The following is a 16,340-nucleotide window of genomic DNA, read 5'->3' as shown; positions in this document are numbered from 1 at the left end:
ATGACTTTGTCATGATTAAGTCATGCTTGTTTCCTAAATTTGTTTGATATTCTCATCAGAAAGATTTTTTTTTTTTAAATAGTATTACAAGACAATACTGTACAATAATATATCTTCATTTTGTGAGATGCTTCTTGATACTTGGCTCTGAGTATCTTGTTTGGACATTTAGAACATTTTGAAGGAAGTATTAGGACTCGTAGTTGTTAACAAGTTCAGATATACTTTATGGTTTTGGCAAATTATAGTTTTGAAGGAAAAGTTTTAGAGGCTAAAATTATTCTTTTCAGTCAGGATAAATTATACATTCCCTTAGGAAACGCAAGTGCAAAACCTTTATTTAAAATCTTAATTGCAGCAGAAAAAGAAAAGAAATTTAAATAGCTCCTTGGATAAGTTGGTACTCTGGTTTCTGTACTGTGTCATTGGAAAAACCAAAATGTGTAATAACTCCATCACAGAAGAAATTTTCATGAAAAGACATTTGGAACATGGGTTCAATTGTGAATCCTAATAATTAAGTACAAAGTTTGACTAGTGAATATTAGTGTTAAAATTTCACAAGTAGTTCGAGGTGGAGACTAGGTTCTTGTCTGTCCTAAGATACATGTTTTGGTAGATTTATCACTTTTGTATTTTTTTTTGAAATTTAGCTTAATCACACTAATTGGTGCCAAGCATTAGCTGGTAACCCTATGCAAGAAGAACTATGTTCTATGGGCTTGGATGAATATGCTTGGTGTATTTTGTTGGATTTGTGAGCTTCAGTATTTAAAAGAAAGGAGGATTGAAATATCATTAGCATGTATGAAATAACTGTTTGGAAGGAAATAGTGGTTTCAAGTTTTTATTAATTGGAAAGTGTGGTGTCAGGAGGAAAGATACTGATCTTCATTAACTGAGATGTTTTCTAAGAACAAAATCCCCCAATCAACGACATAAAACACCATACCCCATGAATAGCTGTGAACTTCAAGTTTTCTTTAAAACAGCAGTCTGAGTTTATATGCAGTCTTTCTTTTTGCTGTTCTTCCCATTGCTGAACACTGAGCCCAATTATTTCTTTGCAAACAGTATCAAAAAAATGCTAGTATGTTAGCATGAGTGATTTTTGTAATAGATAGGGTTATTTCCATCCATCTAAAAATATTTCACTGTGGAAGTAAGATGGGGTGTACTAGAGTGTAAAACCAGTGGAGCTGCTAATATAATTTGAGGGGCCAGGGTGTATAGGGAGATCTTATATATTTATTTATTTATCTATTCATTTATTTCAAAACAGCTAATTCAGATGGAAAATGTGATGGCCTCTCAGCTGTCCTAGCTTTCATCATGCCTGATGGAAATGCAGCAAACATCAAACTAACTACACCTCATAACCATTACTCTGGATGTAATGTATTAATGCTAATCAGTTTAAGTATTTGGGAGAGAAGAGTAGTTGACTGTAGAATCGAGGGGCTGTTAGCAAGAGGTGAAGCATGACTAGGGTTGTCACACACCATAAAACCCATGTGTCTGTTTTAACTGAGAGCTCCAGCATCTAGGAGAGAAAGAGAATTTGAATTTATGAAGTTAAGTTTTTTTATATATTTTGTCAGCCTCCCTAGAGTGTCAGGGTAAATGTTTCAGCTGTTTTGGATGTTTGGGTTGTTTTTTTTCTTTCTTGTATTGCCAGTATGAATTCTTTCTGATCCGCAGCACATATTTAGGGTTTTTAGTCTTGTTTCCGTGGTATTTAAGATGACGGATTATGAATTGTCATATTCTTGAGTAGGGTTCTTCAATGCCTTTTTGTATGTGTAGGTCCCGTGGATTTTGACTGTTCTCTTTAGGTGCTGTTACTTATTGTGATTATCCTAAACATGTATTATAGGTCTGTTTGTGCTTGCAAGATCACCACAGGCAGTAACTGGAAAATCAAAAGAAATTCCAGAAGTAGCTGCTTGTAGATGTTCCTTTTTTTAGCCTTTTCCTTTCCATCTCTGTAAAATCCAGAGCGTTATGGGCATTCACAGTTAATCTACCATACTTGTTAATTTGCTTCAGGTATTTTGCAAATAAGCATAACCATATGTAGCTGATGGTCCAAAGACAGATTGCAGATTTCTTTGGAAATAATAAACTATAATGTTTCTAGCTTTCTTTTCCTTGAGCTTAAGTTCACTAAATAGCACTGCTATTGTATTGGTAAAGACATAGCTCGTGGTTTTTCTCAACTGGAGTGTGAAATGCTACAAAATAATGTATAGACTTCGGTGGGGAGGGCAGATGATATTTTGAAGAAGAGATATCAATTTCCTATGAGATTTATCTTCTGAATGTATATGTAAGTATTATTTCCACAATTTAAATGTTGTTCTATATTGTTTTTCAAAACTCTCATGAGTGGTAACATTTACCAGTAGTTGGTTTTTAATTCATGTTCTGCATTTAATCAAAGAGATATTCAGCTTCTTAAGTGCAGGTCCCACACCTGTAAAAGGAATAAAATCTGAAAGCAGAAGATGATCCTTTAAGTCACTCTTGCATAAAGCAGTGTTCTGAGGCAAACTTCTTTCATAAGAGGAAAAATTATTATTTGATGCCAAGAAAAAGTGGTTCAAAATAAAGCAATAAATGTTCTTCTAGTTCCCAACTCCCCCAAAAAAGTCTAATGAAACTATTTTATAAGCCTCCCATGCTTTAAATAAATTCTAAGAATACTTTTGAGAAATATAGGACATATAATTTCCTATTTTGAAAGGACTGTAATAACAATTGTAACCTGCTGTCACATATGGTAATGATTACGGCTTTTGAGCCTTTATTTAACTGCTGGTGATCCTTGGGTGTGGTATTCTCAGCAGATTGTTAATTCTTATTTCCACATTGTGTTTCTCTGATCAGCATTTGAAAAATCTAAATGCCTCTTGGCTTGAAGGTCTGATTGTGTGTTTAGTTTATTCTTGGTAGTGGTGGTGATACAGTGTCATTGTAGTGCTGTAGGTAAACACAGACTGTCCAATACTTTCATCCCGGGAACTTGATAGGCTTGAGAGGTGGGCCTGTGTGAACCTCATGCGGTTCAACAAGGTCAAGTGCAAGGGCTGGGCAATCCCAAGCACAAATACAGGCTGGGTGGAGAATGGATTGAGAGTAACCCTGAAGAGAAGAAATTGAGGGGTGCTGGTGGATGAAAAGCTCAACATAAGGTGGCAATGTGCACTCGCAGCCCAGAACGCCAACTGCATTCTGGGCCGTATCACAAGAAGTGTGACCAGCAGGTTGAGGGAGGTGATTCTGCCCCTCTACTCTGCTCTTGTGAAACCCCACCTGGAGCACTGCATTCAGTTCTGGAATCCTCGGCACAGGAGGGACATGTAGGTGTCTATGTCTTCATGGGCCTGAATTTTCCCTAGGAGGTGCTGAATGCCTTGAGAATGGGCAAGGTCAGCTGCTGCTCTGAGAGCATCTGCATCTTGGAACATATTAATGGCTTTAGGCTACCCAAGAATGACTGGTGCCTGGTTATTTGATATTCCAGTTGGATAAATTCAGACTGAGTTGATACTATTCTCAATTTGGACATTTCTTGGAAGCTTGGCTTAGACAGATCTGTCTTCCAGACAGACAGCTCACCAATGTATGCTGCTGCTTGGGTGAGCCACATTAGGCCCTGGGTTACCAAGAAGCATCCTGCAGTCACCGTGCTAACACGGCTGGGATATTTATGGCTTTACAACAGAATTTAAGATAACTGGGAGCTGTTGATACTTTTGTCTTAGCCATCCATTCACAGTTGCTGATGTTACAAATACATGTCTGAGTGCCTCACTTAATTCTCAAATAAATACAAAGCTATTCCATGTGCCTTTTGGTTGCTTAAATGTAGCTTGCTGTTCAGTAAGGTTGTCCTTTCATAAGCTTGCCTGATACACTGTATCAAATGTGATTTCCATAATGTTTTGTTAGAAGAGACTTTTCAAAAGAGCACATTGTAAGATAAATGCTCTTTTGTACAGACACTGCAAACTTCTGTTGCAAATTTCAGTTGCTGACATTTTTCTGTCTCAGATTTTGGAGTGCTTAAAGCCTGTGTGTTTTCCAAAGAGCATCACAAGAAAAAGCAAGGTGAAAAGACTTAAAATTATCATACCTCAGAAACTGGTATGTCATCATGCTTTCTTTCTCTGCATCAGTACAAAAAAACCCACAGGAAGCTGGTGCTATGTATGAGAAAACTAGGAATTCAAACACTTCAAAAGTTCATGTTTATTCATATGTAAAATGTTGATAAGGGGACAGAACTATAGTAGCTGCCGATAGCCTGAAGAAGGATTTTCAGAAACCTATTTGTAAACTTTGCTCCAAATACTGGAATACCTTTGAAACATGAAGGGTTTTTGTTTATCTTTTTTTCTCCTTTTAATTGGCAAGCATTTTGTTATTGCTACGGAATAGAGAAGTCGTGATTGATAGTATCATGTCAGTAGTATCATAGGTGTGAATGCTGGTGAACTGTTGTGGCATCTGGGATACTAGTTTTGTGACTGACCTGGTGCTGCTTGGAGTTACCTTGTCTGGATCAGTCTTATTCTGTGTTGCCTGGTCAGCCTGTCCCCCTGTTGTTGCTTTACCTGTGTGGGTGTGGAAAATTAAGGGATCCCAGTTACCTGACCATGCTGTAGAGCGGTGCCTTTGGCATGGTCAAAAGCAGATGGGAGGGCAGGACATGTCATCACATGAAATTGCTGTGTCTGTGCAAAATTGATGAGCATTTGCAGCCCATTAGGCGGTGTTTCTGTTTGAATGAGTTCTCTGCCTTTATTTGCATAGTGTAGCTTAATGACCTGTTTGAATTGGCAATTTTAATACTACTTCTCCTCTGTGGGAAGCAGAAGGGAGAAAAAAATGGATTGCATTCTCCAGAAAAATTTTCCCATCTTCATGTTATGTGGTTTTGTTGTTGTTTTTAGTCTTTGTAGTAAATTCAGAGTCTTGCGTTGACTCGTATTTGAGTTGTGGTGCATTGACAGTGAGCTATGCAGCGAAGTTGAAATTGAAATCCTGATTTTTTTCACTTTCATTTCAGACAGTCTGCAAAGAAACTGAATACACCTATGAGAATTTGAGTCTTGTGTAGGGAACAATACTGCAAGCACGTGAAGTGTGTGAAAGATACCTCTGAATCCTAACCATTAAAAAAAAAATAAAAATGGAGAACTCTTGTGTTGTTTGCAGCAGTAATATTACTTATGATTTTTTTTAATGTAAGCAAATCAGGATATAATGTTGCATATTTTGTGTGCCTATCAAGTAATGTATTTTAAATGGTATTGTAGTGTCTTTATATATTTCCAGATACATTCCTTAAGACATGAAACTGGACTGATGGTACAGGGCGTTAAAATTAGAAATTTTATATTGTCTCTAGTTTTTCTTCTTAATTTCTTTAATATTGTTTTTTTTCCCTCTGCCCTAGAGGGAAATGGTGGCAGATATTCACTGTGTGTTGGGTAGTGGAAAGAGGAAGAGGAGGCTGTAATGGTTGGAAGTTTTTTAAATCCAAGCAGATGGAGGCTTACCTGGAGTTTATGTAGTGTATTCATTGGCTTTGTTTGGGTTTTTATGTTTGTTTGTTTGGTTGGTTGGTTGTTTTTTTGTTTTTCTTTCGGAAAGAACATCCTTCCTGCAAGAAGAAAAAGTTAATAGCTTTTGAGGTTTTATCATTAGCCTTTACTTTTTCCCCTCTTGAAAGCTACAGACATGTATGTAAAGAGTCCTCCGTGAAATGATCACAGGGATAGTACTTTGAAGAACAAAATAAACATTGATACTAGTGTGTGGGGAATGTAAGTTTTCTGTGAAGTAAAATAGACATTTTTAAACAACTTCTATTGCAGTCTACTTTCAGTTGCAAGACTATTTCTATATTTGTGTCAGTTCATTGCCCACTGTCTCTCATAAAAGTTACCTGAAACCTAATTGGGGAGTATAGTGTTATATAGTAGATGTCAAAAAATTAAATAAAGAGTTCACATAGTCCCGAGCTTCAGGATAATGCACGTAAATACCTTGACTCTCCACCTCATGTTATTGACATTGCCATGAAATAAAGACAACTCCTTTTGACTCTATGGGAAAGATTTCTTTTTACCAGATTATGTTGCATGAATCTGTTTAAGCACCTTCACCTTACTCCCTTCTACAGTGGTGTCTATATCAATGTGTTTTTCCTCATCAACAAACTGCGAAGTTGAATCCACTTGTGTACCCATAAATCTAGTTGCCTATGAAATTCAGAACTTCCTGAATTTCTTTTCTTTTTTTTTCACTCAAAGGTGACATAATCCTGTTTTGGTAACTGAAGGAGCACAGTAGCAGGTGGAGAAGTTAGCCACAGTATGCCCTTGCATGGAGATGGTTTGATAGTTAGAACTTTTTTGCAGGACAGAGGATTTGCAATAGTGGAATACTAGTCTGCTTAAATTTACAAGTTTGTATTTCAAATAGAACCCCATTTTTCAGGGAAAAAGTAAGTGAGGGAAAATAATTTGTTTGGAAAACTGATCTGCAACATTGGTACATTGCAGCAGGTGTATTTTAGTTAAAGATTTTTTTAGTTTTATTTTTTATTCTCAGCATAATTTCTTACCTGCAATTGACAGGTAGATTGTAAGAAAGCTTGGTTTTCAGTAGAGGATGAAAACTAAAACTTTTCACAGGTAATTAGTTAAAGAATTAATTTATCCTGAAATGATCTGTCCGTGCCACTAAGCTAGGACATCAAGTTCAATGGTTATTTAGTAAAGAAAACATAATGAAAACTATGAGAAATACACAGATGTATTTAGTAATATGGCTAAGAAAAAGTCTAATGTGTCTTATTCCATACCTATATAGATGCCTTCTAGGAAGTTCATGAATAAGCACTGAATAGGCATCAAAATCTTCTGGAAAGTCAGGTTCTAAAGCTGAATTTTTGGCATGAGCTTGGAAAAGGTTTAAAAGGCAGTGTTATTTAACTGTTTCATGCTCTGATGTTTCTATTCTGTGCAGGAGAGAATTAGATTGGTGTTTCAGATCAGGAATAATAGTAGGAGCTATTGACTGAAAAATAAATAGAAAGGGTCTTCAGAGAAGAAAAGGAAAAATGGGAGGATAGACTTTGATTTGGAGAAATAGAAACTCTATAAATAAGAAAAATAACAATTAAATGTGGTTGGGAGAAAAGACAATTTTCCTTATGAGTTTTAAAGATTGTAAACTTGCAAGGATTGAGAGACTTTTCTGGGAATCACTGAAAGGAGGGTGATGTAACATCAATGTCAAACTACATTTTTCGAGAAAAATAGTATTGAGGAGCTGTGATGCATTTTGTAACAGCCCTACTCACAGAGTAACTAAGGACTTTGGACTGGGCATGGTGAAAAATAGACAATGGAAGGAGTAGTTAAGAGCAGTGGCTCTTTGTCCAGGTCTAAGTGGATGACTTTGGATACTTTTCACCTCTAACATCTTGCAGCATCATCCAAAGATGCAATTTGTTCTTTCTGCCTTGTAAGAAGAAAAAAAAAAATATGAATTTTTGCTCTTTCATGTTAATTTTCCTGTCCTTGATAGTCCAAAATACACATTTGTTTATTAGTTTTACCACTTCCATTTTTTTTAATGAGGCAACTTACTTGCAACTTCCCTATTATAAAATCTTTGTAGAACCAGAGCATAGGTCAGTTGTTTCTTTTTCTTTCTTGTGTGCAAGGAAGGTAGATGTATATAGTGTTTTATATCTACTTGTGCTTGATCTGTTAGGCCAATGACGATAGCAAAAGTCACAGAGCCTGACTTCACTGAGATTTAGATTAGACATTAGGAAGAACTTCCTCACGATGAGGGTGATGAGACACTGGCACAGTGGGAAGCTGTGGACGCCCCATCCCTGGAGGTGTTCAAGACCAGGTTGGATGGAGCCTTGGGCAGCCTGATCTAGTGGGAGGTGTCCCTGCCCATGGCAGGGGGTTGCAACTGGATAGTCTTCAAGGTCCCTTCCAAACCAAACCATTCTAAGATTCTATGATTTCCTTCTTGCCTGAAAACCAAAGGGCAAAACTTGACATACAGCATGGTAATAACTTACACAAATACATACTTCAGGGAAGATTTTCCAGCAATAAATGCTCATTTATGTACGTGCTTTCAGGACTTCTATGCGGCTACTCATTTGGACAAGCACTTAAAAATCTACCATTGTCTAAAATCTGAATCAATTTTTGAACTGCATTTTTGTTGGACTTCACCTGAGGCTTCTTCAGGAGGAAGGCCTCTTTGTTATGATGCTGTTCAGAACTGGAGGTAGAAGGAGAATCTGTCAGTGTCAAGCCTCTGCTACCATTAAGCAGTATGGTAGGTAAGTTCAGGTTAGGAAACTTTCTTGGAGCAACGATTCAGATTGTATACTGAGTTGGATTTTCTCACTTGGTTGTCAAGTTTTGCCTGGCAGCCTGTGTCTTGGAAGCTTTGTTCCTTGGGGTTCATTCACTAGATAGTACCTGATACGGAGCTGCACTCTTGAAGAAATGGGGTTAGCACGAATGGTAGCCCTATCTTTAGTGTTCATTTTGCAGAATACCAGAAGTAACTTTCTCAGCATCTTATCCTGTATAATCAGTTTAAATATCTGATTTCTCCTTTCTGACTTTGTAGCTGGACAGGCTCAGCTTGTTCTGTCTCCTTTATGCTTGCAAAATAAATTTACAATGTGTGCTTCCTTCCAGCTATAGAAACTTCTGTTATCCACTCAAATGGAAGGGCAAACCCACATTTTCAGGACAAATGTGGTTTGGTGTCCTAAAGGAGGTATTTCTATTGCTACCGTATTTAAAATTTAAGTCTGCCTCTCTTTCTGAGTGGGGAATGGTGTGATAAAGCTGCATTGAGGGATGTCTACCTTATTATTCCATATTTTTCATTTTCATAAGGAGCAAGTTGAGAGAATTTTGACCTTAGTGACCTCAGAATAATGATGAACCTTTGTTCCTCTTATTATTTTTATTCAATCCCTCTGATGTTATTTCTAATTATCTGATCCTAATACAGGAGAAAGTCTGCAGGTGGAAGTATCTAGACAGATTCTTGGAAATACGAGATGTCTTCTGTAGATACTGCTTCAGTGGTCTTACTAGGCATTTTATAGCTTGCTGGATTTCTTGATACTTGAATTTTGAGATTTTGGGATATGAAAGCTGATGCGTTCCATCCTTTTCACTGTGAACAATCAATTTCTTGGCATTTATCTTTTTCCTTACTACTATTTTATCTTTTTTCCTTTCCCACTTTCCCCTTCTTTAGGATCATACATGATAGTGATTTCCTCAGACCATGACCCTGGAGAAAAGACTCGACTCCAGCTTCCAACTATGAAAGAAAATGATACTCACTGCATCGATTTCAGTTATCTTCTGTACAGCAAGAATGGAGCAAACCCAGGCACTTTGAACATCCTGGTTAGGGTGAACAAAGGGCCACTGGCTAATCCGATCTGGAATGTTACTGGCTCCACTGGCAAAGACTGGCTTCGAGCAGAGTTGGCTGTCAGCACTTTCTGGCCCAATGAGTATCAGGTAAGCTTGCAATAAATTCTCATGATTTTATAATGTTTATGATGAGGTCCTATACAGTTTGTGTTCATTTTGGTCTGTTTGGATAGAGTATTTTCCCAGTGTCCTTAAATAAAGTGTTTCATTCAGAACAAATAATTATTGGGTATTTTTTGTAGGAGGTGATTGTTATCTGTTATTGTGTAATAGAAAAAATGTAAGCTGGAAAAAAGCTTTATTAAAAAAAATGTAAGGTTAAAGTCCAGGAACATCGAAAATTATAAACTCCCAGTTGCCTGTGCAATTGTAATTTCTGCCTGTCATCCTTCTTCTTTTGGACATGGATATGTTACCATGTCTAATTACCTGACCGTAAACTGTTTTTTTTCCACATGACATTTGCTTCATTTAAAATGTGTAGGCAGAATGGTGCTCACCTAATGAGCAGCTGCTTGGGATGTGTTTTTCTCCTGTTTGCTCACTATGGGACAAAACCACCTGCAGTGTGGGGCTGTTGTTTAGAGAGAAAAATCGTCTTGTTTTTACTAGATGCTGTTATTTGATTTGTTTGATTAACCTGAGAAAGTACCTGCAGCTGTTTCACTCAGTGCGTATTTGATGTGAAGGATGAATCTCATACACAGGCATTTTTGTCCTGGTGTGTAGAAGGGGGAAGAGTTGAATTAAATGCAACTCATCAGAGTTGTTACACCGTAAGATGTTACATCATTATTGTAAGCAGTGTGTACGGGCAGTTGACTAAGGATGCTTCAGGTCATTAGTGTTCTTGTAAACAGTTTGGATGTCCAGACTAGTTATCAAATGACACAAAGTGACCTTTTTATTAATGAGGTTTTCTTGAATAGTCATATTGTAGGAATGTTTCTTAAGATGCCTTCTTTAAAGTTCTTTGCAGTCACCCAACATCAGGATAATCTCCATAAAACAATGAGCATCACTGCATGCAGCCTTACTTACAGATGTAATATACTATAGTTTTATCTTTTTCTTCAGTTTTTGTTTTCCAGGTTTTAATATTTGTATTTATAAAGAAATTTAATCTATCAGTAACATGGAAACTGGGTGAAATTTGATTTAAAGTTCTGAAACCTGGTTTCATAAAGCTTAGCTTCTGAGGAAGTATTTTATTAACCCTTTTATGTAGCTACAAAGTAGCTTTTGGTGTGCTTAAAAAAATAGGAGCCTTTTATATCAGCATAGTAGTAATCAGGTATAGCAGTATTATATACAGTAAATCAGATTTCTGCTGACAGATGGCCAGGGTTGACAATGAGATTGGTGGTTGGGGCCTTATCTTAGCAACATGGCCATTTTTCACTTACATTATAGCCTTCACATTATCTCTCTACAGACTGCGCTTAAATTCATTCTTTCCCTTGCTTGGTCATCCAGCAGAATATTGAAATAATGTGTAACACAATTTATTTTTAAATTAGAAATAAATCTGAAGTAGGACTGGAGAGCTGTTAATGCAACTTGCCATGATTTGTGTATGACTTGTAAAATCGCTTTCATGAACAGGAGGGGAAATCTGCATGCTGTCTGTGCATGCCTGCTTGTTTGCACAAACAGGGTTGGTATTTTTGTGGTGCTAAGTGGTCCTTTGAGGTCTCAAAGTTAGCATTGATCTACATTGTTCTCCCCCTCTTTTTTTTTTGTTTTAGTGTTATTTCTGAGTTGAGTTATTATTTGGCATAGAAGTCTTTTTTCCATTTGAGATCTTATAGGAGGTCTTTGCTGCAGAGCTCTAGCTCATGATTTTGGCACTTTGATCTAGTTGGTCGATGACTTTAGCTAGTGCTGAAGGGAAATTGGCATTGTTTTTTGTAATGCGATGGAAGCGGTTCTTTAGTAAACTAGGAATCGGATCTCTGCCTGTACGAGCAAGGTCACTGCTAAAGACCACTGGGAAGCACAACTGTTTGCACGTACTTTGTTGATCAGGTCAACTTCACTGCAATTTCCTTTGCTTCGAAGAGAGCAGAGATTAATAGAGGCTGAATAGCACAGGTTCCATGTAAGGAAGTCTCGTATGGTGACTTGGAAGTTAGCAGGATGACTGTGTTAATAGTACTAATAACATGCTGCATCTCGACTAATTAGCTCCTAAACAGCATTTATGTGCTGGTTGAAGCTTTATTGCTTCCTATTCACAATCAGCACAGAAGAATTGTCAACAGCATAGGTAGAGCTTATGCATTTTTGGATGGAGTTAACATCTTTTTTACTTATGAAGATTTTTTTTTTTAAACAGTCCATTTACTTGCCTTTCTTTATAGTCTCTTGGGTTTTTTTTTTTTTGCTTACTTGGATTATTATTTATTTATTTATTTATTTTCCGGCAAAATATAGCACACCTCATTACAATAGCTTTACTGTATCGAGCTGAAATTTGTTTAGCTCTGTATATGGCAGATAATTGTAAGAAGCTTATGGAAGAGTTCATGAACAGCAAACTCATGATGTCATACCTCCCCCAGAATGCGGTTCCAGACTTGAGCTATTCGTGGTTCAAGAACTTTGAGCTTAACACCCGAAGTAGTGCCTTTGTACACCTGTTAGCCTATGGGGGCTTTTTGCCCTAGTTTAAGCTTCTACAACCTGTGTTACATGAAATCCTAATGTTAATTTCACCGTAAGACTAATCCTGTGGGTTCTTCCAAGCATGGGGCCTGTAATTCCTCAGTTGTCATATTTTGCAGCTGGGATGTTTTGGCAGTCCTGTAATGATACCTTCTGTTTCCTCTCTCCTGCTAGCAAGGCATCTGCATCTTTTGTTGTGTTTAACATGTGGATGAACTGTTAAGGAAAAGTGTTTGATTAGAGAGTCCCTTGGGATTGAGGATATGATTTGGTTTTCATCCTTGTTAGTTCTATAATTTTTTTTTTTTTATCACTCTGTTGGAAATACGCCACCTTTGACCTACTAGAGCTTGCTTCAAAGGAATATTTTTGGGATTTTTGTTGTTTAAACATTGTAAGTGTCTGCAAGTTTTGTCTGTCTATTGTCTGTATTGGTTACTACTGTAACCCATTAATGTATTTTAGCTAAGAGGGCTATTCCTGTCTGGATGTGTTGTTTTGTCTAATGTTTCTACTCATTTCCCCAAGTTCTCTCCTGCTTTCCACAGTAGGATTTTTTCACCTGCTGAGGGCTGTCTCTTCCTTTCTGCTTCTGTCGCAAGTGCTCTTTTGCTTCTCCTGCTTTGCAAGCAGTGTCATCCTTTTTGATTTGATTTTTGTGTGTGTGTTTCTGATTTTCTACAGTCTTCCAGAAATCCCTCGATTCCCTTTGTGTGCGTGTGTCCCAGCAAATTATTTTTGCTCCTACTGTGTCACATCATTGCTCAGTTATGTGCGAGGTCCACTTTGCAATAAGAACCATGGATTTTCCAGTCTTGGTTTTATATTCTATCTTTCTGGTTTTTGTAATGTGTGATCAGAAACTGATAAAGAACCACAAATCACAAGCTTATAAAAAATTAATGACTTTATTAATGACTTAATTTAGTGTTAGTAAAAAGTTGGCTAGCTTTATAATAAAGAAAACTGTGTTAATATTTATCAAACTAAGACAGATAATTTTTTTTTTGTTTTTCTTTTTTTCTTTCTTTTTCCCTTAAACTTGCAACAGCTTGTGCTTGGTAGGTAGTGTGAGTCACCAAAAGGCTCCTCATATAGTATATCATTCTTTAGCCCTCCTTTTGTAGAATAGCTCCTTTGAGAATACTTTGTGGCTTTTAGGAATTTAAGGTGTCTGTCTATAAGCTGTTTTTTTCCTAGTTTATTGATACACAATAAAATGGCTTATATGTCTGTTTCCATCTTTCCCGTTTCCTCTGCCCCCCTAGTTTTCAGTACTTTTAACTGTCTCACTGCTTACTGCTCTCATTAGTGATTGAAAATTGGACCCCTTTGGGAACATGCCCGTATAGGAACAATGTTGCTTTCTCGCAGAAATGCTATGTAAACCCCTAAGTGTTCTAAGTTGTTACTTGCTAGACAGGACTTAATCAAAAGACTGATTTTTTAAATTCAATTTGTTACAGAAATGCGTTTTTATAATGAACGTTCTTATTGCTTCTCCAAGACTTGTTAGTACAAATAAAACACCATCTTTTTTTAACTGTTAGGATAAACACGAAAGAGTGCAAATGTATCTGTCACATTGCTGTCTCATTTCTTCTGAGTTGTTTATCATTTTGCCGAGGACAAAGGAAGATTAAGTTCAAGAGAGCTTACCAGCAATATTTTAATAATTTACTTCTGTAGAACACAAAGCACTTACAACTCTCAAAGGACTTTGGCAAATACTGTCTCTTTCAAGGACTTCTACAAATACTGTATCATTCCTGTTTTCAAATTGGAAAAATGATAGTGCACAGAGTGAAAGTAAGTGTTGCTCAAACAAGCCTAGTCATGGCTGAGATTTTTCAGTTGCATCATAAGTATTGGAGATTTCACTGAAGCTTTTTGTTTCGTTTTGTTTTGTTTCAATGTGAATGTTCTGCAGGCTGGCCATACTGTGCCTTTTTTCCATTCAGTTAGTTCTTCTGTGCGCACAGGAAGTTCCTGAGTGATAAGGGACTGATGGTGGTGGGAAAGCAAATAAATATTGGTGATATGTACTGTCATCTTGTCTTCTCTCTGCTGTGTCCTCCTTTTTTTTTTTCTTCTTCTTTTTTTTTTCTTAGAAACTTTTACAGTCATCATATGGAGATGTATGTAATAGCTTTCCTAGCTTGGAGGATTCAATTTCTGTTAACCTATTTTGGAGAGACCCAATTTCTTTTGGGGCCTGCTACAGTAAAAAAGGGCAAATATAATAAACTAGTATCAGAATTTTTACAATTTTTGTTCTACTCTGTTCTGGGCTTTCTTTGCTAAATGTATGACCTGAAATTAAAACTAGGGTAGAAATGTCATACCTGAAGCACTGGAGTATTGTAAGGAACTCTATGGCTATACATACAAGATGTTCAGTTATCTGTCTGTTGAATAATCTAGTGTCAATGAGGCTGATGAGCATTTTGACTTTTCTCACTGTCCCTGCGAGACAGTGTTGATGAAACTTTAGTAAATACTTCTAAAGGCAATGAACAATTTGGAAGTGAATGTGCTGTATGAATCCATGTTATAAATTATCTTTAATTACCCCAAAATCTCGGGTGGAAGACTGACTGGCTACAAACTTATAAAGACTTACTTTGAGATAAATATGTAATATTTTTAGCCAGTGCTTAATATCTTATGAAATATATGTGACTTTATCTCAGCAATCTCTTTCAGGAAACATTCCACTCATCAGCAAGGTGGTATGCAAATTTTATATTAACCTTGATTACTAAGATTAGGAAAAAACTATAGCATTCCCCTCCCCATCATACAGCAGGCACTGTCAGGCAGTGAAGTGGAAAACACACTATTGCTAATCAGTACCTCGGAATGCGTGATTCAATTTTTCAGAAATACAAGACTGACTTAAATCATGGTGTGTAAATAAAGAAGTACTGGATGGTTCCTTTTGTCACGATTTTTCTTTTTTAAGATTTCTGCCATAGTTGGAAAGCATAATTACTTGTTATGTAAGAAGCTCAGATTTTGTCATAGTTTTGTCAGCTTGTGCAAGATTCTGTCCTTTTCTTAGAAAAATTGTGAATTGCATGCTATCAAGGATCTGGCAATGATATACACTTCCACTCAGCTCTTCTTAAAATATGTTTTTATTCATATGAAAAATGAAATGAGTGGAAGGGGGTCATGGCGGAAATCAGTGATACCCACTTGAAGTAGATGGTTAAAGGAAAACAGAAATGCAAGTTCTGAAAAGATTTGAGTAATGAATTGTGCTCTGCTAGAGGATTCCAGACTACCCCTAAGTGAAAGTAAATAAAAGGAGAAGTATAATAGTGCGGTATTGAATAGTTGTCAAAAAGTTCAATAAAATCTCTGCAATTCAGGAATTGGAAACCAACTAGCCTCCATATTTATGGGTCTCAAAGAGTCAGGGGCTTCAACTTAAAATTCTGAACTTATCGATTCATCACTGATAAGATGCATTGTTAGGTAATTTTAACTGTGGAGCACTGTACGCGGCTAGGTGTCTGGATGCTCCCACCCCCTAATACCGATGCTGGAAGAAAAATAATACTGAGAATTATGCAGATACTTAACTTGCTTTTTGTCCTTTCCTGCCTTTTATTATTTAGGGCAAGATGAAATGCTCTAGAAGAATTTTTAGCAGAACATGCTACAATGTGTTGGTTGTTTTGATGTTGTGGTTTTTTTTTTCTTTTTTTAATATTTTCTTTTTGTAATGATAAATGGTGAACAAGCCTGAGGCTTGGGATAAAGTCAAAAGGTTTTCTTCATACAGAATAATATGTAATGGGAATCCCATGTTGACTGGTGATATGACCTCCTCATAGGGAAATAAGTGCCTCATATTTTATAATTCTCTCTACCCTGCATGTATTACTTTTCCTTAGTATAGACTTTGAGGTGACATTGAGAACAATTGAGGTGGTTGCTCTGAAGGAAAAAGATGTTCACAATTCAAAGAAGGAGGAAGGAGCATATATATTACTTTGCACTAGGATCACATTCTGATCAATTATGCGAGGTCTGTGTATTTAAACAAATAAAAAAGCAAACAAACCAGTATTGTTGAATTTTCCCCTCTGCCCAAAAGATATTACAAAGCACTTTAAAGACATCCCCACCCTCCTTACCGCCCCCTAC

The 16,340-nt window shown here is 36.8% G+C and overlaps 1 protein-coding gene across 9 annotated transcripts in view; it reads left to right on the top strand.

Moving 5' to 3' along the window:
* PTPRK (protein tyrosine phosphatase receptor type K) overlaps nt 1–16,340 on the top strand; it is a 402,963-nt gene that overhangs the window by 121,655 nt on the left and 264,968 nt on the right. For all 9 annotated transcript variants that reach the window (XM_054061582.1, XM_054061574.1, XM_054061580.1 and 6 more), the window contains exon 3: nt 9,331–9,602. In XM_054061582.1, the coding sequence (XP_053917557.1) occupies nt 9,331–9,602 (272 nt within the window). The remainder of the gene's footprint in view (nt 1–9,330; nt 9,603–16,340) is intronic.

Source organism: Cuculus canorus, chromosome 3, assembly GCF_017976375.1.
Source record: "Cuculus canorus isolate bCucCan1 chromosome 3, bCucCan1.pri, whole genome shotgun sequence".
Taxonomy (NCBI): Eukaryota; Metazoa; Chordata; class Aves; order Cuculiformes; family Cuculidae; genus Cuculus; species Cuculus canorus.
This window is presented reverse-complemented; position numbering and strand designations above follow the sequence as displayed.